Genomic DNA, 25,358 nt, shown 5'->3' with positions numbered 1-25,358 from the left:
AGGGCCTGAGTGGTTTATTGACGCTGATTTCAGGTGGCCGCCCCTCTCAGCTGCCGGTCAGTCATCGTTCATGTCCTGGCGACCGAGCTTGTGTCCATAAACCACAAACACCCCAGTGGGAATCCCAGTGCAGAAAGCAGGAGGCTGGCCACACAGGCCCTGCCGTGGGCCCCGCGGACGTGGACCAGACACCGGAGGAGAAAACGTCAGTCCCCGTGGAGGCTCTGGGGAGGCCAGGCAGCACCCTGCCCGTGCTCAGTGGGCACCCCGACGCTCCCCCATTTCCACAGGAACCCAGAGCCGTCCCTCCGCAACCGGCCGAGGCAGGGAACACGGGCTGCTGCCTCGGGGCGGGGGCAGCGGGACGGGACTGCTGGCCAGGGCGGCCCTCGGCAGGTCCAGCGAGACAGCCAGTCCAGGCGGCAGTCACAGGTAAACGTGGCCCCGGGTTGACACGTCCCTGGGGGGTCTCGACCTCCAGCAGCTTCGGGCCAGTGTCCATCCCAAGGTGGATGAGGACCTCCAGTGCCTGGGGCGCAGGCGGGGTGCAGACGAGGGCAGCGTGCCGCTTGGACTTCTGTGCAAAGTGCTTTCTGCTTAAGCACAGGTAAGAGTCAGCAGGAGGCCAGGCGACTCACTCCCACGGCGCCTGGAAGTGGGCAGCTGTGGCCACGCAGGACAGCCCTGCGGGCGCCTGAGCCCGGGGGCCGGTTTGCAGGCCCCAAACTGCCTGTGTGTGGATGCGGCCGGACCCCCCAAAGGCCTCGGCCTCACTGCTCTCAGAGAGGGTGCGGGGGGGGTCTGCCCACCATGCGCTCCAAGGCGGAGGGGCACCCGGGTCCTGCAGGTCGTCTCTCCCGAGGAGCCTGGACCCCATGCGGCCTGGTTCCCCGGCCCGGCTCAGGGCCAGAGGCTGGAGTGCTGCCCCGGGTCAGTCACGCTGAGCGGCTGTGTGCGCTGAGGAAGGCCTGCGGGCAGGCAGCTCTCACTCCACATCTGTGGCTAGAGAGGGACGAGCCAGGGCCGTGTGCAGGCCTGTCCTGAGGCCTCGCTGGGCAGCGCCCAGCCTTCGTGTGGGCCCCCCCTCAGCAGCACGCGGGGCTGTGGATGGGCCGCGGGATCAGACGTTGCTCACCCGGGCCTCCACGGAGGAGACGGCAGTGGGGCCCACGTCCCTGTCCGAGGGTCGCTCGCGCCGGACGTAGCGCGGCTTCCGCACTGAAACAGGGTCAGAGACAGGCGGGATCAGAGTGGGGCCTGGGGCGGCAGGGAGGGCCTGGGGTCGTGGGCCTCCCTGGGGCTCACGGGAGTGGGGCTGGAGCAGCCACCAGGGAGGAAGCCCACCGGGCTCCAGCTCCCGGACACCTGGTGCCCCTCGGCCCGGGAGAGGGCCCGGCTCTCCCGAAACACAAAGGCACAGGTCATGTGATGCACTGCAGGGTGGATGGTATCCCCCCAACTACAAACGCGTGTCCACGCCCTAAGACCCAGGACCTGCGGGTGCAACCTTACTTGGAAAAATGGTCTCTGCAGATGTGATTATCTGATGGGCCCTAAATCCAGCGACCAGTGGCCTCGGGAGAGGGAGGGAGATACAGAGGGGAGAAGCCAGCAGAAGACGCAGCAGCGGCTGGAGGGACGCGGCCCCAAAAGCCCAGGGACAGCTGGAGCCCCAGAGGCTGGGAGAGGCAGGAAGGACCCACCCCAGAGCCTCCGGAGGGAGCAGGTGGCCTCCAGAACCATGAGAGAAGACACTTCTGTTCTCCCGAGCCCCCGGGGCTGCATACTTTGTTACGGCCGCCCCAGGAGACTGACGCAGGCACCTTGTGCTTGGACATGGTGCTGCTTTGGAGAGATCAGACGAGTGTCTCACTGGACAGGGCAGATCTCGCCTTGACCGAGGGACTTCTCTGTCCCCAAGGAGGAGGATGTCCTCACCTGTCCCCACTCCAGACCTCCACACGGTGGCAGGAACACGGTCTGGGGAAGAGGCAGGTGGCCTGTGTGATGTGACCTCTGTGCTCACAGGGTCAACTGTGACACAGCTACTGCTCAGGAGGGACCACGGGAGGGCCCCGCGCCGGCCACTGGCTCCCTGCTCAGGCAGAGCTGGGACCTGGTGGAGGGCTGAGGGCGGCAGGGCTGACCCCTGACCCGTGTTGGGAACACCCTGCCCCCCTCGACAGACACAGCATCTCAGGAATAAAAGGGAAAAGGCACGAAAGCTGTGGATGATGAAGAGGGGCTTGGCCGGCACCCCTGCAGCGGCCATGGTTGGGCCTGGCGTTTTGAAATTCCCACCAGAGACGAGGCATCCCGACAGGGCGAGGGACAGGAAAGCACTGACGCACCTGAGGACGGAGGTGGGGGAATCATCGCGGCCTTGAAAAGGGGAAAAAGCACAGTGAGAACTGGACATGGGATGGCCCCCAGCCCAGACACACAGACACCCAGACGCACACACACGGGGCCTCAGCCCGCCTATCAGGTACTTACAGCTTCGCCAGGCTGCAGGCTGGGGGCTGTAGGGGAGAGCACAGGTGTCACCTGGAGGCCACACAGCTGCCTCAGCCTGGGGGGGCCCTCAGCCTGGGCGGGGGTCCCTCAGCCTCGGGACAGGGGTCTCTCAGTCTGGGAGGGACCCTCAGCCTCTGCTGCTGGGCCCTCAGCTTGGGCAGGGGTCCACAGGCCTGAGATGGGGGTCCATCAGCTTGAGGGTTCCACAAGCCTGCAGAGGGTCCCCGGCTCCAGGCTCACTCCAGTCCCTCACTCCTGTGCCCAGCGGTGCCCTCAGCCTGCCCGGCCCCATCTCCCACCACACTCCGGTGGTGTCCCGCCAGCGCTCTGGGGCCAGCCGCCCCCACCCCCAGCTTCCCACCAGAGCAGACAAGCCGGCCTGCAGAGTGTCTGCCCCCGTCACCCTCCACACTGAGACCCCACGACATCCACCCAGAGCACTCCCAGGACGTGACCGCCCCTCTTATCCTCAGGCCCGAGAGCCACGTGACAACCCAGTCCCCTCCAGGGTGCCGCAGATGCGGCCTCGCACCGGACACCTGCATCTCGGCCCCAGCCCCGCTCCGTGCCCCCGGGCACACCCCGGCAGGAGGGGTACCTTTGTTTCTTCCATAGAAGACGTCAGGCAGCTTACTGGCACGCTTGAGGTAGAAGAATGCAGCCACGGAGAGGATGAGGCCCGAGCTGATGAGAAACGTCCCCAGGAAGAGGGAGGCTGCCACCTGGGGGCCCCCTGCAAGCGAGGTGAGGGCTGCCAGGGGTGCACACCTGGGCTCCCGCAGGGGCCAAGGGGTTCACACACAGGGGTGTGGGTCCCTCCTGCACTCAAACTGCCCAGGCCTCAGGTTCTCCGGGGCGTGGGCTGTCAAGACGTTCAGTGATCCTGGCCCCCGAGCCCCCCATCTCCTCCCTTGACACTCAGTACAGACTCTGGGGCCCCCGTGGCCCTGGCGTGCGGATACACCCCACCTTGCCTCTCTGGAGCTGGTCAGCTGTCACCTGGGGTGGCCCTCCCAGCACCAGGATGCCTGCTGTCTTCACCTCCACAGGTTCAGGCAGGCCGGCGGGCGGATGCCAAGCTGGAGGCTCTGCGTTTAGGTGCCCGTGGGAAGCACCTTTCTGACCCTGACACACAGGCACAAGGCCGGCCACGCTAGAGCCTCAGGAGGGACGGGTTCCAGCTACACCGCCCCAAACTTGCCAACTGGAAGCGGGCTCAACACTGGACTGCAGGGGCCTCATCTGCCACCCTCTGGTGCAAGGCCCAGGCCCACATCGCAAGAAGCCGGGGCTGTCTGGGCCCACCCTGCCCCAAACACTGCTGGTCGGCCCACGCCAGCACAAGGCCACTTGCTTCCGGTCCTGAGACTCGCAGGGAAGGCCTAAGCCATTGGTCTAGGTCAACGTGTCCTCTGCTGAAGGACCAGGATCTGGGGGGTCATGACCCCCATCACAACCCAGTCACCTCAGAAGAGGTGGCTACACCCTGGGGCAGGTCCCGTGCCGTGACTGCAGTGGTCACTGGTGGCCTGGGCACCACACCCCCGCAGCCTGGCCACTCCCTGTGGCTCGGCCAGCATCTCAGGTACGACAGGACGCCTCGCAGCAGGAACAGGCGGGGTACCAGGGCGTCTCCCGTGTCTGCACCTGAGGACCAGGTGGTATGGAGGGTATGTCTGCCTGCCTGCAGCGTCTCAGTCCCCTCCAAGACCTATGTCCTAGAAGAGCCACCGGGGACAGTGCAAGGGGACTTCAGATGCCCTCCCACCTTGGAGAACTGCACATCCTGAGCTCCCAGGGACCAAGGGGCCGGGGTGCCTCTAAGCCAGGCAAAGGGTTAAGACGTGCAGCCCATTCAGAGGCACGTGGAGGTCCACGCCAAGCGACCCCAGCCGCACCCACCCTTTTATTTACTTATTTATTTTTTGCGGTACACGGGCCTCTCACTGTTGCGGCCTCTCCCGTTGCGGAGCACAGGCTCCAAACGCCCAGGCTCAGCAGCCATGGCTCATGGGCCCAGCCACTCCACTGCATGTGGGATCTTCCCGGACCGGGGCACGAACCCGTGTCCCCTGCATCGGCAGGCAGACTCTCAACCACTGCGCCACCAGGGAAGCCCAGCACCCACCCTTTTAAATCAACCCCAGACCCTGACTTCAAAGCCGACCGAGCTTCCATACCGTCCGGGGTCCTGCTCCGTGACCAGGGCTGGGTCCCGGTACAGAGCTCTTGTCTGGGGTGGAGCCTGCCCTTGACTGTGGACATGGCCCTTCCGTGGCCAGCATCGGTGATTGGGTCTGCGCTGGGAATGGCTCTGATGGTGCCCTTGTGTCCCCCCAGGACTGGTCCGGTGAGCCGAGAGACTTACCAAAACTCGGCCGCCCAGGCATCCCCGTGCTCCTGTTCATGGGGAAGTGCGCGCCCCGGGCAGCGACTGCGGGGGAACAGAGCAGTCAGTGCGGCTGGCTCCATAGGCCGCCCAGACCCACGTGAGGTCCTGGATCAGGCACGGGGGCCCCGCAGAGGACCCCTGGGGAGCCAGAGATGCAGCCCAAATGGGCCGGAAATGAGACAGGGAGGTGGCCGTGGGGACAGAGCAGCCCCCACCCCACAGCTGTCCTGGGGGGCAAGAGGACTCGGGGAGAGGGCTCCTGGGAGGTGTCCACCGAGGGACAGTGGCCCAGGTGTGGGGACGACAGCGAGAACTCCCACCCTTTCCTCCGGAACGTGGAGGTGTGGACCCTTGGTGAGCAGCAGGCAGGGGGAGGGGCGGGGGGACATACAGCCTCTGCACTCGGGGCTGTTGTGAGTCCCGGTCCTGCAGCGGATGCAGCTGACGGTCCCGTCCTCGGCCCGGTGCCCGTAGCAGCCTGTGCCGGGAGACAGGAGGCTCGGCTCAAAGCAAGGCCACGCCAGCCGGCTGCCTTCAGGGAGTGCTACGCTTTGAGTCTGTGAAACCACATTTATTCCAGGACGCTAGTTCACCCACTCTGGAAGCTTGGATGGACTTCAGAACAAGAACCGCCTCCGCGGGAACTGAAGCCAGCCCTCTCTCGCACAGGCATTCCCACCGGCCCCTTGCCACATGCCTCGGAAAGGGTTGCAGAGGCCCGGATGGGGACCCGAAACTGACAGGTGCCGAGTATACACGCTGGAGGGGACGAGAGGCGAGCCCCACCTCCCACATCCACCAGGGGCTGCAGCGCACTCCCACTCGGCCGCCACGAGGGACAAGGGCCGTCTGCGCCAGTGTGCTGCCGCCCGCCCCCGCCCCCGGGCGGCCCAAGCACACTTGACCCGCGTTCCTGCCCTGCCCAACGCCGCGGCCAGCGGCCTCCCCACAGCCTGCGGCCCGCCCTGGGGCTGGGAGCGGTCCAGCGCTTGCCAGCCGGCGGTCGGCAGGCAGCCCACCCGGCCCACGGCGCCCTTTAAGGGCAGAGATTGCGCCTTACACCTTTATTTCTTCTCAACACCCCGGCACGTAGCACGGGCTGAGAGAACGTACTGGAGAAATACTGGTTGCAGGTGCTGGAGGCCGGCACAGACTTGACCAGCACGCAGTCTGCACACAAACGGGTCCCCTCAGAGGAAGGCCTTCCTGCTGTGACGCCAAGCAGATGGCAGGGTCTGAAGAGTGACGGGGGCGCACGGGCTGAGCGCCGTGCCAGGAGGCCACGTCAGACCCAACGTGGAATCATACAAGTATCAGGAACAGGCCTTCGTTTCTCGTAAGACCAGGGCTTCTCTTCTGAAGTAGTTGGGCTCTTTCCCTTCACTCGGCATTTCTTGGGAGGGGCTGACCTCTGGGGGGGCTGATCGAGGAGGCCTAGGAACATGGGGTCCTGGGTACAGACCTGTCGCCAAGGCAACGATTCTCCCGAGAGCTCCCTCCGCCAGCCCCAAGGTACCTGGGCTCCTTGGTGAAGCCGCCAGGGCTGCTGGCCACAAGGAGGCCCTGCGCTGTGTGTACAGGAACAAAGCACAGCTGGGGGCCGGGCCCAGTAACCAGATCTAAGGAGCGAAGGTTGACTTTGCTGAGCCTTAAAGCCCCTTGAAAAGCAGCGCAGGGCCTGGCTCACTGGGTTCCCTGCCTTGCCCAGTGAGTAAGGAAGGTCACCGCCCGGCAGGGCCAGGGACCTCAGGAAGAGAGGAATTCACCCAAACCTAGAGGTACTGCAGGCAAAGTCTGGTGCTGAGTCCTTGGCTTGGCTTCCTGGACTCAAGAGGCCCTGGGAAAAGGCCAGCAAAGCAGACTTAAAAAGAGCCTGTGTGGTCAGTCGCTGTTGTGGCTAAATTTCCTTCAACAATCAGGCCAAGTTTAGTGAGGCTAGGCTTATTTGTAAGACAATTAGTGTCATTGTGACTCTCTTTGGTAGAAAGCGGGCTGGCTGCGGAGAGAAGTGACCTTTCAGTAGGAAACTATGATCTGCCTGATGGAGAAGATTCCAGTCCTGACCTGGGCCTCGAGGCCCAGCTGCCTGTAAACTGGACCGGGTGCTGAAATCTCCCAGTCTCCCCCACTGTCTGGCTCTGACTCTCCATACTAACGTTTCCACTTCTCTCCCACCCTTCTGACCTGGTATCACACGGACCAGAACTGCCGTTTCCCAAAGCCCTGCAAACTGATGTGAACTTCAGGCAGTCACCTCGACAGGTTGCGGCAACGGCGGGCCACTGGGAAAGTTCCTGAGAGACTAGGGCTGCGTCGAGGGTCTCCACGCTGTCCCCGCCCCACCTACTGCCCACACACAGAGGTTTCACTGGTGGGAGCCCACCCACAATCCTCCTCCTGAGCTGAGTCTGATGGGACGGGCTGTCCCAGGACTGAGGGTCAGCGAGACACGGGAGCTGGTGCTTATCTGGTTCCTTTCTGCTCGCTCCATCTGTGTCCCCTCCCCTTTGCCGACCTCCTATCCCACAACTTCTAACCCAAATCTCTCCACAGCTACCAACTTGGCTTTTAATATGTGAAACTTTCTGAAGGTAAAGTCTCAAGTGGGGAGGAGACAAACCCCATATGCGAGCTGCCCCCCGCCCCCCAACCAGGAGAAGACGGGAGTCGGGCGACCATGTTACAATCATCCCCGTCTCCCTTCGGCTGCCCCAGTGTTTCAGCCACTTGCCCACAATCGCCTCCTTGTTCAACCTGCTGTGTAAGCGCTGATTCTGCCACTTACTTGGGGCTCCACTTCCTCCCATGTCCTGTAAAACCTGTACACGTTTCTGTACTTTGCTGCTCCTGTCTTACGTCAGCTTATCTCAGGGCAGCTGAAACTCCCTGTGAGGGAAGAGGCAGTCTTACCTGCCCCCACCCCGCAGGCCTGGAGCCACCGTGTCCTCCTGGGGTCCTGCCCCCACCTCCCAGGACAAGGCCCCATCACGCTCGCTGCCTCTGCCCACCCCTCTGGCCCCTCCTTCCTGAGGCCATCTAGGCTGGCTCATGCCAAAGCTCACCTGGGCCACACAGGTTAGTGCCTGGGCAGGTGGCGTTGGTGTCCACCACGTCCACACAACACTTGGGCTGCTGGCCCTAGAGGGGAGATAGTGGTGAGTTTCCAGACCCTGCGGCCGGGCAGCTTGTGCGGGCCAGGCCCAGGGCGATATCCGCAGAGGGGCTCCCGGCAAGCTCACCCCAACACCTGGGGCTCTGGCCTCTTGTAGTCAGCGTCCGGTGACTGTGCCTCGCTGACCCAGAGCAAGGTGAGGACGCACGGCCACACCGCACAGACGCTCCCTGGGACAGCACTTGGTGTCCGGCGAGCGTTTGGTGACTGAACCAACAACCGAAGTGTTGGGCTGGGACCTGCCAGGGCACATTCCGTGGCACCTGGACTCCCAAAGGCAGGAATCCCTCGGGGCCCACCCAGAGATTCTGTTGGGGGTGGGCTGGAGCAGCCTGGTGGGCAGGGGGTGGTCCTCTCCTCCACTGCCCGCCCACCCTCCCCTTGGGGCCTCCCTGCAGCCCCTTCTTTTCTCACGGGGGTCTCCTGGGTCATGGGAAGAGCCGCCACCTCTCGCCTTGTGGGCCACAGGTGGGCACAGGGCAGGCATTTCAACCGTGAAGTTATTTATATTAGTCGCCACTTGCAGCTGGTGGCTTTGAAAATCAAAAGATGAAGCTGCTAAGAAAGGAAGCACATGTGTTTCTGGGCAGTGGTGAAACAGGAAGATAACTCCAGGCCCCCTTGGCCTCCCTAGTGAGAGGCCTGTGCAGCCCTCACGGCGCGTCTGCCCGCGCTCCCGACCAAACAGCCCACATTCCTGGACACTTCTGTGATGCTTCTGCAAGTCTACAGGCACCTCCATCGGGGGTCCAGCTCGGCCCCCACAGAGGAAAGGCCAGGCCCACGCGCAGGAGTGGGCGCTGCGGGCACTGCACTCACAGACCAGGCGGCGGCAGGGGCCTCAGGGGGCGTCCGGGCAGCTCCGCTCCGTGCGCTCAGTCCAGCCGAGCTGGTTTCCCAGGACTGGCACGCTGTGATTTGCAAGGGGCACCTCAGGGCGGCTGAGGAATGATGGGCGCACCCTGGACTCCAGGGGGCCAAGGCCAAGCCCGAGGGGGAGGCCTGGCCGTCCTGTCCCACCCAACCCGGCAGGGGCAGAGTGGCTGGAAGGCTCACCATCCTGGAGCACGAGCAGCTGGGTGTGTGCACACATGGCCGGGCACCTCCAGAAACCACAGCCTGGCACACCTGTGTCACCGGCTTGGGAGAGCCATGACCTGGCCGAGTCTGAGCCTGAAGTGGGCGTCTCTGTCCGCCCCACTAGCTGTGGCCAGTGCCAGTGGGGGCAGCTCTGTGGAGACCCTATTTCAGCTCCAGAAAGAGGTCTAGTTGGGCAGAGGGAAAGGAGGTTCTAGCAGGCAGAGTGGAGCGGGTGCCAGAGGCGGGGCTGTGCGTCTGCTGCCCGCCCAGAGGCACAGGCCCCTCTGACCCTGGCAGTGGGCACGGCCAGCATCTCGGGGGCCGGGACAAGGGTGGCACCTAGAGGTGGAAGGGCGAGCCCCTGGGTGAAGAGCCCATGAGCCACGTGCTGGGTGCTCACCGCACTTCCTGAGGATCTACTGGCAACTTCCACCAGGAGGCTGGCCAGGAGGACGGCGCGCTGGAGCGCCATGTCCCGGAGCTCAGGGTCTGCGAGAGAGAGGGGTGCCGTGTGGCCACAGGCGACGCCTGGCAGGGCAGGGCACCGGGCGGGGGCCAGGGCGCAGGATGCTTACCTGGCCCTCCTGGAGCCCGGCAGACCCTCGGTCCGGGGCCTGCAAATCGAGGTGGATAGGTGAGGCCGTGCTGCTGGTCAAGCGCAGCCAAACCACGCCCGGGGCTCGGGGTCCAACTGGACTTTTCATCAGGAACCCCCATGGCTCGGCCCACCCGGACCAGGATCTGATGGACTCACTCCCTCCTCCGCCAGTTTCCCACCGTTCGCTGATGCTTCCAGGAAGAAGGACTGAGCAGAGAGGGTCTGGGTGAGCCAGTCCTGCCCCAGAGCTCGGACGGCCCTCCCACCCGCCATCTCATCCTGTCCTCATAAGACCCGAATTCGATTTCCAGTATTTCCACCCAGAGACGGAATGGCAAGGGTACCTCTGGGGCGGCCAGGCTGGTCAGGACCCCTCGGTCTTAACAGTTTTGTGCCGTTGGCCCTGTTGTCATCACGGGAGGGTGTGTGGGAAACACCCAGCTGGGGCACTAAAAGCCATGACACAGGCAGTACTGGGTGCAGGTGCCTCTGGCGGGTGATGGATCCAGAGAGCAAACAGACTGCAAGTAAACTTCCTAACGCTAAAGCCACACGAAACGCGACAGCCCACGCGATTCAGCGCTCACGGTGCCACACTTCTAACGCAACCAGGGAAACACGCCGGCCTGCACAACCCCGGAAGTAAATCGTGAGTCGGGTTTTTATTCTGAAAGGTGGGAACTACAATTATAATCTGTCCCAAACACATAAAAGTCACCTCTAAAAACACTTTTTTCTTAACAAAAACAGCTGCAGAGTGGAGCTGCGCATGAGGGGGGCTGGTTCAGGTTCCACAGAGGGCGCGCTTGGGGCTGGGGGGCGAGAAGCCCCTCCGCCCACTGGCCCAGGGCCTGGGGGTCCCGGGCTGGGGTCTGTCCTGCCATTCGCTCTGTGCCGCCTTTAGTCCAGGCTGATGGAGCAGACGCCGCCCCCCACGTCAAGTCCCCCCGTTAAAAACATCTGCTCTTGGGCTTCCCTGGTGGCGCAGTGGTTGGGAGTCCGCCTGCCGATGCAGGGCACACGGGTTCGTGCCCCGGTCCAGGAGGATCCCACATGCCGTGGAGCGGCTGGGCCTGTGAGCCATGGCCGCTGAGCCTGCGCGTCCGGAGCTTGTGCTCCGCGATGGGAGAGGCCACAACGGTGAGAGGCCCGCGTACCGCAAAAACAAAAACAAAAACAAAAAGAACACCTGCTCTTTCCTGTGGCACCATCCCCTTTCTAGAATTTGAAATCCCCTCAGGTGGCAACTAGTGGTGTCACAGCCGCATTGACACCTTTGATTCAGGAATCAGGTCTCAGTCGACACCTCTGTCTGCTACTCAGTGGACACGACTGAGTACGGTGTCCACACCGTGCGGCCCCTCCACGGCCCCCGCCTGCCCGGCCAAGCCCTGCCGCTGCACGTGGACGGCGTCTTCTGGAATTTCAGAACGGACCACACTGTCCGCGCACCTTGTGTCGGGCTCCTGCCCTTCAGCATGGCCACAGCGATCTTCAGATTCCTCCATACTTTGCCCTCTCGTGGCTGAGTGGCATCCACTGCAAGGACACTTCCCTTGCCCGCTGCCTGCTGATGGCCATGTGGCTTTTTCCACATTTTGGTGGCTAACGCTGCTGGGGACGTTCTTGGGCCCGTTCCTGCACAGTCGCTTGCTTTCCTTCCTCTTTGGGTAAATACTTGGAAGCACCAGGTCAAGGGGACTCTCTGGGAAGCTGCCCTGCTGTTCTCGGGCAGCGGCTCCGTGTGCAGTGGGCGGCTCACCTGCTCTGGCCCTGCCAGCTAGTGGCCTCGCACCGGTGGGCGGGCAGCGGTTCTCCTGCTGTTCCAACCTGCGTTTCCCTGGTAACTAGCGACAGTCAGCACCTCTGTCCTGCTTGTCAGCCATTCACACATCTTACATCTCTCATAATGTGTCTATTCACATCTTTGGGCCACGCTGTTTGGCTGGGTCATCTGTCTATTATTATGTGCTAACTCTTCATGTATTTTGTCAGATATATGTACTGTAAATATTTTCTCCCATTTTGTGACTTGTCTTTTCATTTTCTAATGGGTATCTTTAGAAGAACAAATGTTTTCATTTTGATAAAATCGAATGCATCCATTTTTTCTTTTATGGTTCTTGCTTTTTGCGTCCTAAGGAATCTCTGCCTTGACCTCAGGGTCATAAGGATTTCCTGTGTTTTCTCTGAGTTACTTTTGTGTCATGGTGTGAAGTAAAGATCAAGTTCATTTTTCTTCCCTATGTATATCCAGTTGTTGTAGCACCATGTGTTAAAAAGGCTTTCCTTTTCATATTAAATTGTCTTGACATCTTTGTTGAAAATCAATTGTCTGTGTGTGGGTCTACTTCTGGACTTCCTATTCTGTTCCATTCATCTGTGTGTCACCAGTACCACACAGTCTCAACTACTGAAGCTTTACAGAAAGTCTGAAGTCAGGCAGAGTGAAGCCCTGCTTTGTGTAATTGCTTTGGCAATTCCAGGTCACCTGCATTTCCATGTTTTAGAATCATCTTGTCAATTACTACAAAAAGCCTTCTGGAATCTTGACTGGGATAACTGACATTTTAACAGTATTGAGTCTTCTAATCTACAAACATGCTCTCTCTCCATTTCTTCAAGTTGTCTTTGTTTATTTTTTAAAATATTTATTTGGCTGCGCCGGGTCTTAGTTGTGGCACGCGGGATCTTTTTTTAGTTGCGGCATGTGGGACGAGTTCCCTGACCAGGAACTGAACCCGGGCCCCCTGCACTGGGAGCACAGAGTCTTAGCCACTGGACCACCAGGGAAGTCCCTTCAAGTTGTCTTTAATTTCTCTCAGCAATGTTCTGTGGCTTTCAGTGAAGAGGCGCTCTTACACATCTTTTGTTAAACATATTACTAAATATTTTGTCTTTGGGTATTATTGTAAATATAATTAACTCTCTAATTTCTTTTTTCTTTCTTTTTTTTGAACAACACTTGAATGACCTTTAACGTGCTTAGAACAAATCACTTTACAAAAAGCACGAACACTTTTTAAAACATAACTTTGGGGACTTCCCTGGTGGCGCAGTAGTTAAGAATCTGCCTGCCAATGCAGGGGACACAGGTTCGAGCCCTGGTCTGGGAAGATCCCACATGCCGCGGAGCAACTAAGCCCGTGAGCCGCAACTGCTGAGCCCGCATGCTGCAACTACTGAAGCCCACACGCCTAGAGCCTGTGCTCTGCAACAAGAGAAGCCACCGCAGTGAGAAGCCCACACATCACAACAAAGAGTAGCCCCTTCTCGCCGCAACTAGAGAAAGCCCACACGCGGCAATGAAGACCCAACACAGCCAAAAATAACCAAATTAATCTTTTTAAAAAGTAACTTTGGACACTACACAAATTAATATAATAACAACACAGTCACACGGTCTGATCCTCTAAACTGGACTTTAGGAATCTCTGAGCAATTTACTAGAATTCTAAATGTTCATCCAATGAGCCTAGGTGTGTTTCTACAGATCTGAATGTTGCTTTGAGAACAGGTGCTCAAAGACGAGTTCCCTCTGTCAATCTCCACAGTTTTCCAAGGTCAAGTCACCTGTGAACCCATCTGCAACCTCACTCCTTAAAAGTGTCCTATGAAATAAACCAGCAGGGAGTACTGGGCAGAAACTGATTCCCAGGAGACATACGGATAAGCAAGTCAAACATGAAACATTCTATTTGAAAGAGAAAAAAAGCAAAGAAAGATGCACCAATACACGTCGTTCAAGGAACAGAAGTTTCTACTAAAAGGCAGAAGTTGCACAGCAGCAGTTACGACTTTTAATGGTATTTTGTTACATGGGAAGACATATCCTGCCATATACCTTGCAGGGAAACTTTCAAGAGGGGTCATGCCTAATCTACCCCATAAACTTAAAAATGGCCAAATCTGAAACTCACCAAGCCATTTTGGAGATGGGGAGCAGGGCCACAGGCGTTAGGTGCCAGCGTTTATGGCCATCAGGAGTCAGCGTTTTATTCACTAGCCCCTGGCTGAAGCACTCTACCCTTTACTAAAGGACTTCATCCTCTTGCTAAAAACCCACGCCATCAAATGTCCCCCTGTTCTAACCACAAAGTGGTCTGCAACGTAAGCCACCTGCTCCTCTGTTTTCCTTGAGGCCAGATTATCACCGGCCAGGACTTCTGTATAAGGACCTTCCCCACGCTTGAAGTGGTAATTAAGTCAACCGCAGGCCAAGCTCTTTAACGTTTTCTCTGTCGGGATTACTTCTCTGCCCCGGACGGGCACCTGCTCTGCACCTCTCGGGCTGGGCAGCCCCGGATGTGCTAACTGTCCTAACAGAGGTATGTCCACAGGGTAACCTGAGCCAATGCTGACTGTCATGGTGACGTGACATCAGAAAGTTTGAAAAGCTTAAAAGTTTGAAAAGGTTAAAACGGTCAAGTTCAGAGTAACACTGGCAGACAGGGAGGAAAAGAGCGTGCGAAAAGATGGTCTAATTCACCTGCGTGAGTCGATCACACTTGGTAAGGCGGTGGGACTAGAAGTGAAGAATGGAGAGGAACACTGAGGGGAAAGAGACCACAATGGAAAGCAACGGTAACTCAAGGTCAGAGGAACAGAAACACCTCAGTCTGTGCTCCTGCAAAATATACACAGTGATCTGCCAACTCTCATGCTTAATACGGTGTGTTGCCTCTGGAGTCCGTAGGAGGAAGCGGTGAAGGGCGCAACATTTCAGAGGTTTTCCGGGGTAATTTCAAGCTCTGTAGCCCCAGCTCTCAGACAGCGGCAGTCTGATTCTACTATGTCTTGTCCTCCTCTTGAACTTTGTCCACGTGTCCCGCTTCTGGTGGTCCCTCCTCCTTCTTGCTTTTATTCAGCGTGGCTGGTGCGGACCTCCGCCAGACCCTCGCAGCAGCAGCGTCCCACCCCCACCGGCCCCTGCCGCCCGGGGACTGAGCCGTTCACTGGCTCGCAGTTCCCCCTTTCCAGACTCCCAGGGGGCTGCGGTGGCCTCTAATTGCATTTCATAACGGTTTGCTGTTAGTATACAAAAATACAAGTAAAATTTGCATATTAACCTGGAGTTCTGAGATTTTGCTAAATTCACTTAATAGTTCTAGCAGTTTTTCACAGATTTCTTAGTGTCTTCTATATAATCAATGTCCTATGCAAATAAATACAGCTGTGCACTACTTTTCTTAGAAACTCGTTTTAGGGCACAGCAGCTGGTCTTTGTTAGAGAATACGCACTTAGAAGGGATTTGTGCTCTGCTTCTGATGGGTGTGGCTTTCCACAAATATCAATCAGGTCAAGATGCTTGGGAGCACTGTTCAGATCCTCTATGTCTTTACTGATTTCTTTAGGTCTTTTGTTCTAATACCTGGTGAGAGAAAGATGCTAAAATTGCCTACTATGATTGCTTATTACTCCCTTTATTGGGTGCATTCATAATTGATGTTTTCCTGATGAAACAACCTCTTTATTATTAGAATTTCCTCGTTCTCTTTAGTAATACTCCATATTGTGAATCTACCTTATCTGATATAAATATAGCCACTCCAGCCTTCTTACGCTATTTGTATACATACGCATTTTGCATTCACTTATTTTCAACCTGTGTTTTTGATATTTAAAGTGAATCTCCCATAGACAGCATGTAGTAGGGTCTTGCTTATTTACGCATTCTGATAATCTCTACCTTTTAAGTGGAGAGTTTAGTCCATTAACATTTAATGTAATTATCACTGTGGTTAGACTTAGGTCTACCATTTTATTATTTTTGTACTTGTTCCTTGGTTTTAATACATAAAAGACTTAATTTTTTTAGAGCAGTTTTGGGTTCACAGCTAAACTGAGCAGGAAGTAAGAGAATTCCCATACACCCCCTGCCCCCACACAAGCAGAGCCTCCCCCACTGTCAACATCCTGCCCCAGATAGGTACTCTGATGAACCTACACTGACACATCACTGTTGCCTCAAGTCCATATTTACATCAGGCTCACTCCTGATGCTGGGCATTGGCAAATGTATAATGACGCTATGGTTGGATTTAAGGCTACCGTTTTATTATTTGTTTTCTGCTGTCTCTCTGGTGTTTTATTTCTCTGTTCTCTCTTTCCTGTTTTCTCTTATATTATTTGAATATTTTTAAAAATCCCCTGTCAATTTATCTTTTGGTTCTTCAGTTATGAGTCTCTGCATTATTTTTATGGTTATTGCTCTAGGACTGCAACACACATACCCACTGTTTCACAGCTTACTTAGAATCAATACTGCAGCACTTCATGTAAAGGCAGAACCTGCGGGTCCACAGATCCCCTTCACTGTTCCTTATGCTACAGTTATCATACGTATTTCATCTGTATGCATTACAAACCCAAGACATGTTCTGATTTTTTCTTTAAATACGTATTTTAAAGAAAACGTTCCCCCCAGATATTTACCCTTTTTGATGCTCATCACTCACTCATAAAGACCTGAGTTTCACTCTGGTATCATTTTCCTTCAGCCTGGAAAGACTTTCTTTAGCATGTCTGGCAGTACACAGATGATGGCAACAAATTCCATCAGTTTTCCTTCTTCTGAAAACATCTGTATTTAACACACACTCCTGGAGGGTTGACTATCTTTCTTCCAGAACTTTATAGATGCAGCTCCACTTGCCTTCTGATGATAAGTTCCTAGTCTTTGTGATGCTGTGTGTATGCAGTCTTGTTTTTCTCTGGCTGCCGTCAAGATTTTTAAAGTTAATCTTAAAGTTTTCAGTAATTTGAAAATGATGTGCCTAGGTATGGTTTTAGTCATATTCATCCTGTTTGGGACTCACTGAGCTTCTGAAATCTATAAATTTACGTTTTTCACCATATTTGGAAAGAGTCTGATCATTGTTCTTCAAGTACTTCTCCTGCCCCACTGTGTCTCTCGCCTCCCCTCTGGGCTCCATAGTTACGCTGCAGTGAGACACTTCACACTGCCCCATGAGTCCCTAAGGCTCTTCATGCTTTTCCCTCAATCATTTCCCCAGTTTTTCTTCAGACCAGATGATTTCTACTGATTTGTCTTTGAAGTCTGACTACTTCCTGTCATTTCCATTCTATTATGCCCATTCAGTGAATTTTTTATTTCAGGTGTTTATTTTCCAGTTCTAAAGTTTCCAACTGGCTTGTTTTGAAAAATATTTTCTACTCCTCTACCGAGATTTCCTATGTTTCTGTTCATTATGAGTGCATTTTCCTTCACCTCACTGAGCACAGTTACTAAGCCAGCTGTGAGGTGCTTGTTTGACTATCCAACACCTGGGTCATAACACGATTGGCGCCTGTGGACTGTCTTTTCCCTGAGGATGGTTCACATCCCCCTGGCTCTTTGTATGTTGAGTACTTTCAGATTGTAACATGTATATTGCAAATGTTATGTTGTAGAGACTCTGAATTCCATTATATTGCTCTGAAGAGAGTTTATGGTTTTGCTTTAGCAGGCGATTAATCTCATTAGATTCAAACTGCAAACTGTGTTGCTGTCGATTTTGTGGGAAGCGGTGGCCTCGCTCTCACTCCAGGTGGCTTCTCCCCATGCCCTGTGTGTGTGCACGGTTCAAGGCTTGGACAGAAATCTGAGCAGAGTTTATTCACAGAATTCCTCGTTCCAGGATTTCTCCCCAGCAGCTGTGGATACCAGCTCCTCCCCTTAGTCTAACGAGGAAGCGCACGGTCTTTCCACCCAGAGTTTTAGCCACCACACCACCCCTGCAGTGACTGTGCAGCCCTCAGAGGGAAGATGTGCAAACAAGAGACACACTGTGTGCCGGCCCTGCCTCTAAGTCTAAGCTGCCCTCAGGATCTGCCTGCTGTCCCCTCTTCCAGAGTCCTCAGGTAGCTGCTTTTCTATCTTGTCCAGGGCTGATAATTGCCATCTACGGGAGAGTCATTTGTTGGAGCTGATTCTTCTATGCCGGAAATGACTCTACTGCATGGCTTTTCTATTCAGAAACCCAATGGTAGGCACAGAGGTCAGCAACAGGGCACTCGGAGAGAACTGCAGTGCCACCAGAGCCTCATCTCCACTGGGCAGGAGTCGGCCTCAGGGAAGCAAATGGGGATGGATGCTAAAACACTCTTCTCGGTTAACAACATGAATCCAGTTGCAAAAGGATAAATTTAAGATAATAAGTTAGGGCTTCCCTGGTGGCGCAGTGGTTGAGAGTCCGCCTGCCGATGCACGGGACACAGGTTCGTGCCCCGGTCTGGGAGGATCCCACATGCCGCGGAGCGGCTGGGCCCGTGAGCCATGGCCTCTGAGCCTGCGTGTCCAGAGCCTGTGCTCCGCAGCGGGAGAGGCCACAGCAGTGAGAGGCCCACGTACCGCAAAAAAAAAAAAAAAGTTATACTTAACATTATTTTAGTAGCCCTTTTCATCTCTAAAACATTCCCCAAAGAATGATCAAATTAATAATCTGAGGTTTATTCTCCTATGAAAAGTAATTTCACACCTTAGAGGTTTGTCACATACACAGCTAGGGCCGGACTTTCATGCCCATGTTGGTTTGCGAAGGATGAAAAAGTCTCTTTTTGCTGCAGATCCTGGATCTCCAAGGGATGTGAACCTACTCACTGTGTAACAACAGCAAGAACAGCAATTATATAGCACTTGCTGTGTGCCAAGCACCACTCTGAGTTATTCATTCATATTAACTCATTTTACCCTCCCAGCAATGCCTATTATCGACCCCCCTTTTTTTTAAATTAATTTATTTTATTTTATTATTTATTTTTGGCTGAGTTGGGTCTTCGTTGCTGTGCACGGGCTTTCTCTAGTTGCAGCGAGAGGAGGCTACTCTTCGTTGCGGTGCGAGGGCTTCTCATTGTGGTGGCTTCTCTTGTTGCGGAGCACAGGCTGTAAGCATGCGGGCTTCAGTAGTTGTGGCACACAGGCTCAGTAGTTGTGGCTCACAGGCTCTAGAGCGCAGGCTCAGTAGTTGTGGTGCACGGGCTTAGTTGCTCCGCAGCATGTGGGATCTTCCCGGACCAGGGCTTGAACCCGTGTCCCCTGCATTGGCAGGTGGATTCTTAACCACTGCGCCACCAGGGAAGTCCCTGGACCCCTTGTAAGAGGAGAAAACAGGCTTGCACAAGATCACACAGCAAGTACATGGCACAGCGAATACACGGCAGGGTGAGGACTGGCCAGGCCCCTGGCTCCAGAGCCTCTACTTACCCCCCACACTGACCTGGGGTCTGAGGGTTTTCTACAGGGGCCAGTGGGTACTGCTTGTTTTACAACGTTCAACTAATACATTTAGCATGTCAAGCCAAGTACGGTGCAGTTCTACAGAAATTCTCTCTTTTTTTTTTTGGCTGCACTGGGAGGCTTGTGGGATTTTAGTTCCCCGACCAGGGATTGAACCCGGGCCCTCAGCAGTGAGAGCACAACGTCCTAACCACTGGACCCAGAAATTCTCAATTTAGTAAACAAAGGCATCCAAGACCTTAACAATTAAATGTAATACACCTCTAACTATTTTTAAAGACTATTAGCTAAAGTAAAGATGAAAACTGTGTTGTAGAATTTTCTAGCACAAGAGCTAAAATATATGCGGCCAAGAGCACTAGAAGTAGAAGGTGGTCACTGGGACCCTCTGTACTGTTTGTGAAGTACAGGATTAACTTTTAAGGTAGACCATGATAAATTAAACACACATATTTAATCTCTATAGGAACCACTATAAAATAACACAAAAGGGCAGAACTAAGAAGTCAATAAAGGACATAAAACAGAATTTTAAAAACTTGATTCACCAAAAAAAGAAAAAAGGGAGGAAAGGAGAAACAGATGGAAAAACAGAAATCAAACATCAAGATGGTAGATTTAAACCCAAGCACTCTAATAACCGCACTAAATGTAAACAGACTAAAGACTCCATCAAAAAGCAGAGATTAGCATCACTGATCATTAGAGAAATGCAGCAAATATACTACTCCACACCCATGAGGATGGCTACTATCAAAAAAACAGAAACAACTGGGACTTCACTAGTGGTCCAGTAGCTAAGACTCCATGCTCCCAATGCAGGGGGCCTGGGTTCGATCCCTGGTCAGGGAACTAGATCCCACATGCCACAACTAAGACCCGGCACAGCCAAATAAAATAAATAAATAAATAAATATTTTAAAAAGAACCAACCCAGAAACAATGAACGTGGAGAAATCTGAACCCCTGTCTGCTGCTGGTGGAAATGTAAAGCGGTGCAGCATTACCATATGATTCAGCAATTCCACTTCTGATTATATACTCAGAAGAACCAAAAACAGGGTCGTTAAGAGATATTTGTACACCAGTGTCCACAGCAGCATTATTCACAACAGCCAAGAAAGAAAAAAGTGGAAGCAACCCAAATACCCATTGACCAATGAGTGAATAAACAAGATGTGGTCCATCCATACAATGGAATGTTATTCAGCCTTAAAAAGGAGGAATTCTGACACCTGCTACAACACAGGTGACATTATACTAAGTGAAATAAGCCAGGCACAAGAGGACAAATAATGTATGATTCCACTTACATGAGGTCCCCTGGGTCGTCAAATCCATAGAGACAAAAAGTAGGAGGGTGGGTGCCAAGGCTGGGAAGGGGACGGCAGTTAGCGTTTAATGGGGACAGAGTTTCAGTTTGAGAAGATGAGAAAGTTCCAGAGGCGGGTGGTGGTAAGTGTTGTACAACATCATAAATACACTTAATGCTACAGGCTATATATTTTTAAATGGTTAAAATGGTAAATTTCATGTTATGTATATCTCACTACAATAAAAAAATCTGGAAAAAGTGAAATTACATAATGCATATAAAGTGCCTCAATAAATGGTAGTTATTATAGTTATTTTTTTGAAAAGTAGAGATCGTCAGATTGGATAAAAAGCAAGACCAAATGATATGCACTTTATAACAGACAAGCTTTATACATAAAGACACAGAACACTGAAAGCACAGGATGGGAAAGATAGACTATGCAATTACCGAGCATAGGAACACTCATGCAGATATACTGATAGCAGACAAAGTAGACTTCGATCTTTCACAACAATAACAGCGTAAATTCATCAGGAAGATAAATCAATCGTCTTGGATTGATTTGTATGCACTGAATAAAACCTTGCAAATACATGAAGTTGCGAGAACTAAAAGGAAAAAGACAAATCCACAAATGTGATTGGAAACTTGAATACCCCTCTTTCAATAACTGATTGAACAAGTAGACAAAAAAAAAAAAAAAGAGTAAGGATATAAAAGATTTGGGCAGGGCTTCCCTGGTGGCGCGGTGGTTGGGAGTCCGCCTACTGATGCAGGGGACGCGGGGTCGTGCCCCGGTCCGGGAAGATCCCACGTGCCGCGGAGCGGCTGGGCCCGTGAGCCATGGCCGCTGAGCCTGCGCGTCTGGATCCTGTGCTCCGCAACGGGAGAGGCCACAACCATGAGAGGCCCGCGTACCGCCAAAAAAAAAAAAAAAAAAAAAAAAAGGATTTGGGCAATATTTGACTCAACTGACAATTACAGAATATGACACTCAAAAAAAGTGTAATACACACTCTTCTTAACTGCAAACAAAATATTCACTAACAGACCGTATGCTTGACCATAAAACAAGTATCAACAAATTCAAAGGGTGAAAATCATACAGAGAATATTCTCTGACTAAATGGAATTATATTAGAAATCAGTAACAAAAGATATTTAGAAAATCTCCACATACTTGTAAATTAAACAACAGACTTCTAAATAACTCATGGATCAAACACTGGAAATTTTAAAATATTTTTAACAGAAAGATAAAGTGCGACCTATCAGATTTTGTGTAGGAAACTAAAGCAGCGCTTAGAAAAAATTTTATAGTTTTTAATGGCTGTATAAGAGATGAAGACAAGTGTGAAATCACTGATCTGTGCTTCCATCTTAAGAAGACAGAAAAACGAGAGTGAATTCAACCGTATTAGGCAGATGAAAGGAAATAATTTGAATTAAGATGAAAGGAAAGAAATTGAATTAATATTTGTAAAACTTCCCACAAAGAAAACAGTGAACCCAGACAGCTTCACTAGTGAAGTCTACCAAAAAACTAAGGAAGAACTAATACCAATACTAAACAAAGTCCTTTAGAAAACAAAGGGGAAGGGAACCTGTCCTAGCTCGTTTATAAGGCCAGCAAGCAAGACTCAAACATAGGCCAGCATAACCCCGACAGAAATCCAGACAAGGACATTACGAGGGAAAAAATGCAGACTGACATCCCTCATGAATACAGACCCCAAACTGTAACAAAACATTAGCAAACTGCATTCAGTAAAACACAGAAAGGTGACAGAACACGACCAAATGAGTTTCTTCCAGGAACATAAGATTGACTTAACGTAGGACTTCCCTGGTGGTCCAGTGGAGAAGAATCTGCCTTCCAACGCAGGCGACACGGATTCAATCCCTGGTTGGGGAACTAAGATCCCACATGCTGCGGGGCAACTAAGACCCAACGCAGCCAAAAACAAAATTTAAAAATAAATAAATAAACATTTTTTAAAAAGTCTTTGTAACTTCGGGGAAAAAAAAAAGATTGACCTAACATACAAAAACCAGTCAATGCAATCAACCACTTTAATAGATTAAAGAGGAAAAAAACCATGTCACAATCTCAGCAGATGCAAAACGAGCATTTGACAAAATTTCAGGCCCATTCACGATAACCCTCAGCAAACTGCAAACAGGAGACACCCTCAGCGTGAGGCAGGGCATCTCCAAAAACCCCACAGCTGATGCCATAGCAGCAGTGAAGAGGCCAAGGCCACCCAGCCTTAGCCGGTCTAGTCAACACTGTCCTGTGGCTCAAGCCAGTGACGACAGAAAACAAAGCAAAAGCCACAAGGTTAGAAAGAGGAGTGATCGTGCCTCTGTGCACACGGCATGGCTGTTCACATGGAAAATCCTAGGAAATCTTAAAAACCTACTATAATTTGTAGGTGAGGTCAGCAATGTTGCAAGAATATAAAGTCAATATGCAAAAGGCACTGTCATTTCTGTATACTAGCAACACGTAATTGGAAAGTGAAACTTAAATATCATTTACAACGGCACTCAAAACAGTCTGTTTGTGGGGATAAACTTAATAAAAGATGTGTGAGACCTGGACACAGAGAAAGATAAAACTGCTGAGACTTGTTCAAGGTCCACATAATGGAAAGACATACAATGCTGGTACATATGTATCAACATGAACACACACACATATATGTGTGTATCTCCATTCATCCATGTGAATGGATTAGAGGACTCAATATTACTAAGATTGATTTCTCCCCAAATTGACCCAGTATTTAAGATAATCACAATCAAAATTACAGCAGGTTTTTTTTTTTTTGAGGAACTGACAACCTGATTCTGAAATGTATATGAAAATACAAAGAACCTAGAATAGCCAGAGCAATTTTTAAAAGAAGAACAAGTGGGACTTCCCTGGTGGTCCAGTGGTTAAGACTCCAAGCTTCCAATGCAGGGGGTGCAGGTTCAATCCCTGGTCGGGGCACTAAGACCCCACATGCCACGGGGTGCAGCCAAAAAGTAAAAAAAAATAAAATTAAAAAGAATAAAAGCACAAGCATGGAGGACTTACACTGCTGTACCTGAAGACTTACTATAAAGTCACAAGACAGTGTGGATTGATGAACAGATAGACCAACGTAACAGAATAGAGAACCCAGAAATAGATCCTCACAAACACAGTCAAATGATTTTTGATAAGATGCCAAAGCAATTCAATGGAGAAAAGAAAGTTTTTTTCAAGAAATGGTGCTGGGACAGCTGGTTACTTACATGGAATAAAAAGTGAAACTACTAGACTCACATCACATGAAAAATTAATTAGAGATGGCTCACAGAGCTAAACACAAAACTGAATCTATAAACCTTCTACAAGCAACTACAGGAGACTATCTTAGGGGCTTTTGGTTAGGCAAAGACTTTTAAATAGGACACAGAAAGCATGAACCAAAAAAGAAACACAATTGATAAACTAAACTTCATCAATATTAAAAACTTCTGCTCATGAAAATACACCATTATGGTGGATATAAATTCCATGCATTTGCCAAAATCCACAGAATGATATATCACAGAGAGTACACTTTAATACATGCAAAAAAATCAACACCACCCACCAGAATGTCAGGGATGTCAGGATGGAAAGCAGACTGTGACCACTGAATCTAACTGTATCACAACGTGTGGCACCAACACACTGAAGGGGACAGGAAGACAGTGTTTTGACTGGGAACTGTAAGACCAACGATAAGAAGAAACCAAATATAAACATGGCACTCAAGGTGACAAATTTGTTTCTCAGAGCGGGGAGGTATATGGGAGAACAATTCTGAAACCGCTTTCTATGTACACTGGGGTGGGACAAATAAAAAAATGATGGTGATGGCAGTGAGAAGGTTACATATAAGCACTTTTCTAACAGACTACAGGTTACAGACACACAGGTGAACAGATACATAGTTACCTATCTGCTAAGAGGACTACAGGCAAGGACACCCCAGCAGCAACGCCCACACCCGCTGCCAGGTCCTCGTTTCTAAATCCCACTCTCCCATGAAACAAACCAACACTCCCCGGAGAACTGGGTGATTCTAGGGCTGAGGCGGGAACACAACAAGATGAAGGGAAGCTGGCGTGGCTGGCAGTGCAAGAAAGGAAGGAAGCGCTCACAAGGGGCGGGGGGTGGGAGGGGTGGGCAACGACAAGGTCCTGGCGGCCAAGGCTGGAACGAGGTGGGCAGCCAAACCGACAGCGCGGAGCTGCGTCCCCACCAAAGCGCAGACGACACCCACGTGTCCATCCTCCTTACGGGATTCCAGACCACACGGTGGGTCTTCCCCAGAGCTTCGCTCCCACCCCCGGGAGGGTGGGCTGCCCCTCTGAGTGGCTGCCAGAGAGACGGTAGGACAGGACAAGGAGTGACACTCCTTGGCAGATCCCCCCTGAGCCAGGTGACCAGGCCGACAGCCCCCGTGATGTCGTGCGGACGTCAGGCGCCCTGATGTGATGTGACGAGAGCGCCACCTCACCTCTGGGGTCTTCTTTCCATAAACCACAACCCCTGTCTAACCAGGAGAAAACACAGCAGACAAAGCCCAAATCAGGGACACGCTACAAAACACCTGAGTGGTCCTCCCCCAAACCGTCAAGGTCACGAAAAAGTAGGCTCCCAGATGGGACCCCGGGCAGAAAGAGGACCCTGCGGCAGTGCGTGACCTGCAGCCTGGAGCGCGGGGAACAGTAACAGAGCACCGTCGCATCTTAGTTTCCACAGTGTGCCTCGGTCTGCATCTTTCTGTTAACCTAAAACCACTCCAAAAGAGTTTAATTTTAAAAAGACGCTATTAATAATGCGAATAGGCAAGTCAAACAATGGGAGGGGGCTTCCCTGGTGGCGTAGTGGTTGAGAGTTCGCTTGCCAATGCAGGGGACACGGGTTCGTGCCCCGGTCCGGGAAGATCCCACATGCCGCGGAGCTGCTGAGCCCGTGAGCCTGTGCTCCGCAACGGGAGAGGCCACAACAGTGAGAG

The 25,358-nt window shown here is 52.6% G+C and overlaps 1 protein-coding gene across 16 annotated transcripts in view; it reads right to left on the bottom strand.

The window, feature by feature from the left end:
• Positions 1–972: 972 nt before the first annotated feature.
• Positions 973–25,358, bottom strand: part of CUNH1orf159 (chromosome unknown C1orf159 homolog) — a 27,534-nt gene continuing 3,148 nt past the window's right edge. For 3 of the 16 annotated variants that reach the window (XM_029215949.1, XM_029215948.1, XM_029215951.1), the window contains 11 exons: positions 9,737–9,775; positions 8,496–9,650; positions 8,149–8,320; positions 7,972–8,047; positions 5,230–5,387; positions 4,886–4,951; positions 3,116–3,201; positions 2,497–2,522; positions 2,352–2,382; positions 1,939–1,980; positions 1,004–1,218 (listed from right to left, as the gene is read on the bottom strand). In XM_029215949.1, coding sequence (XP_029071782.1) covers positions 1,121–1,218; positions 1,939–1,980; positions 2,352–2,382; positions 2,497–2,522; positions 3,116–3,201; positions 4,886–4,951; positions 5,230–5,387; positions 7,972–8,047; positions 8,149–8,320; positions 8,496–8,823 — 1,083 coding nt within the window. In that variant the 5' untranslated portion in view covers positions 8,824–9,650; positions 9,737–9,775 and the 3' untranslated portion in view covers positions 1,004–1,120. Of the gene's footprint in view, positions 1,219–1,938; positions 1,981–2,351; positions 2,383–2,495; positions 2,729–3,115; positions 3,251–3,486; positions 3,643–4,697; positions 4,952–5,229; positions 5,388–5,506; positions 6,008–7,971; positions 8,048–8,148; positions 8,321–8,495; positions 9,651–9,736; positions 18,666–25,358 lie in introns of those variants that run through there. The other 13 variants (XM_029215956.1, XM_029215954.1, XM_029215953.1 and 10 more) reach the window with 12 other exon arrangements.

This window comes from Monodon monoceros, unplaced genomic scaffold (genome assembly GCF_005190385.1).
Source record: "Monodon monoceros isolate NGI ecotype Baffin Bay Population unplaced genomic scaffold, NGI_Narwhal_1 Super_Scaffold_12, whole genome shotgun sequence".
In the NCBI taxonomy this organism is placed as follows: domain Eukaryota; kingdom Metazoa; phylum Chordata; class Mammalia; order Artiodactyla; family Monodontidae; genus Monodon; species Monodon monoceros.
The sequence above is the reverse complement of the archived record's forward strand: the minus strand, read 5'-3'. Positions and strand labels throughout refer to the sequence as shown.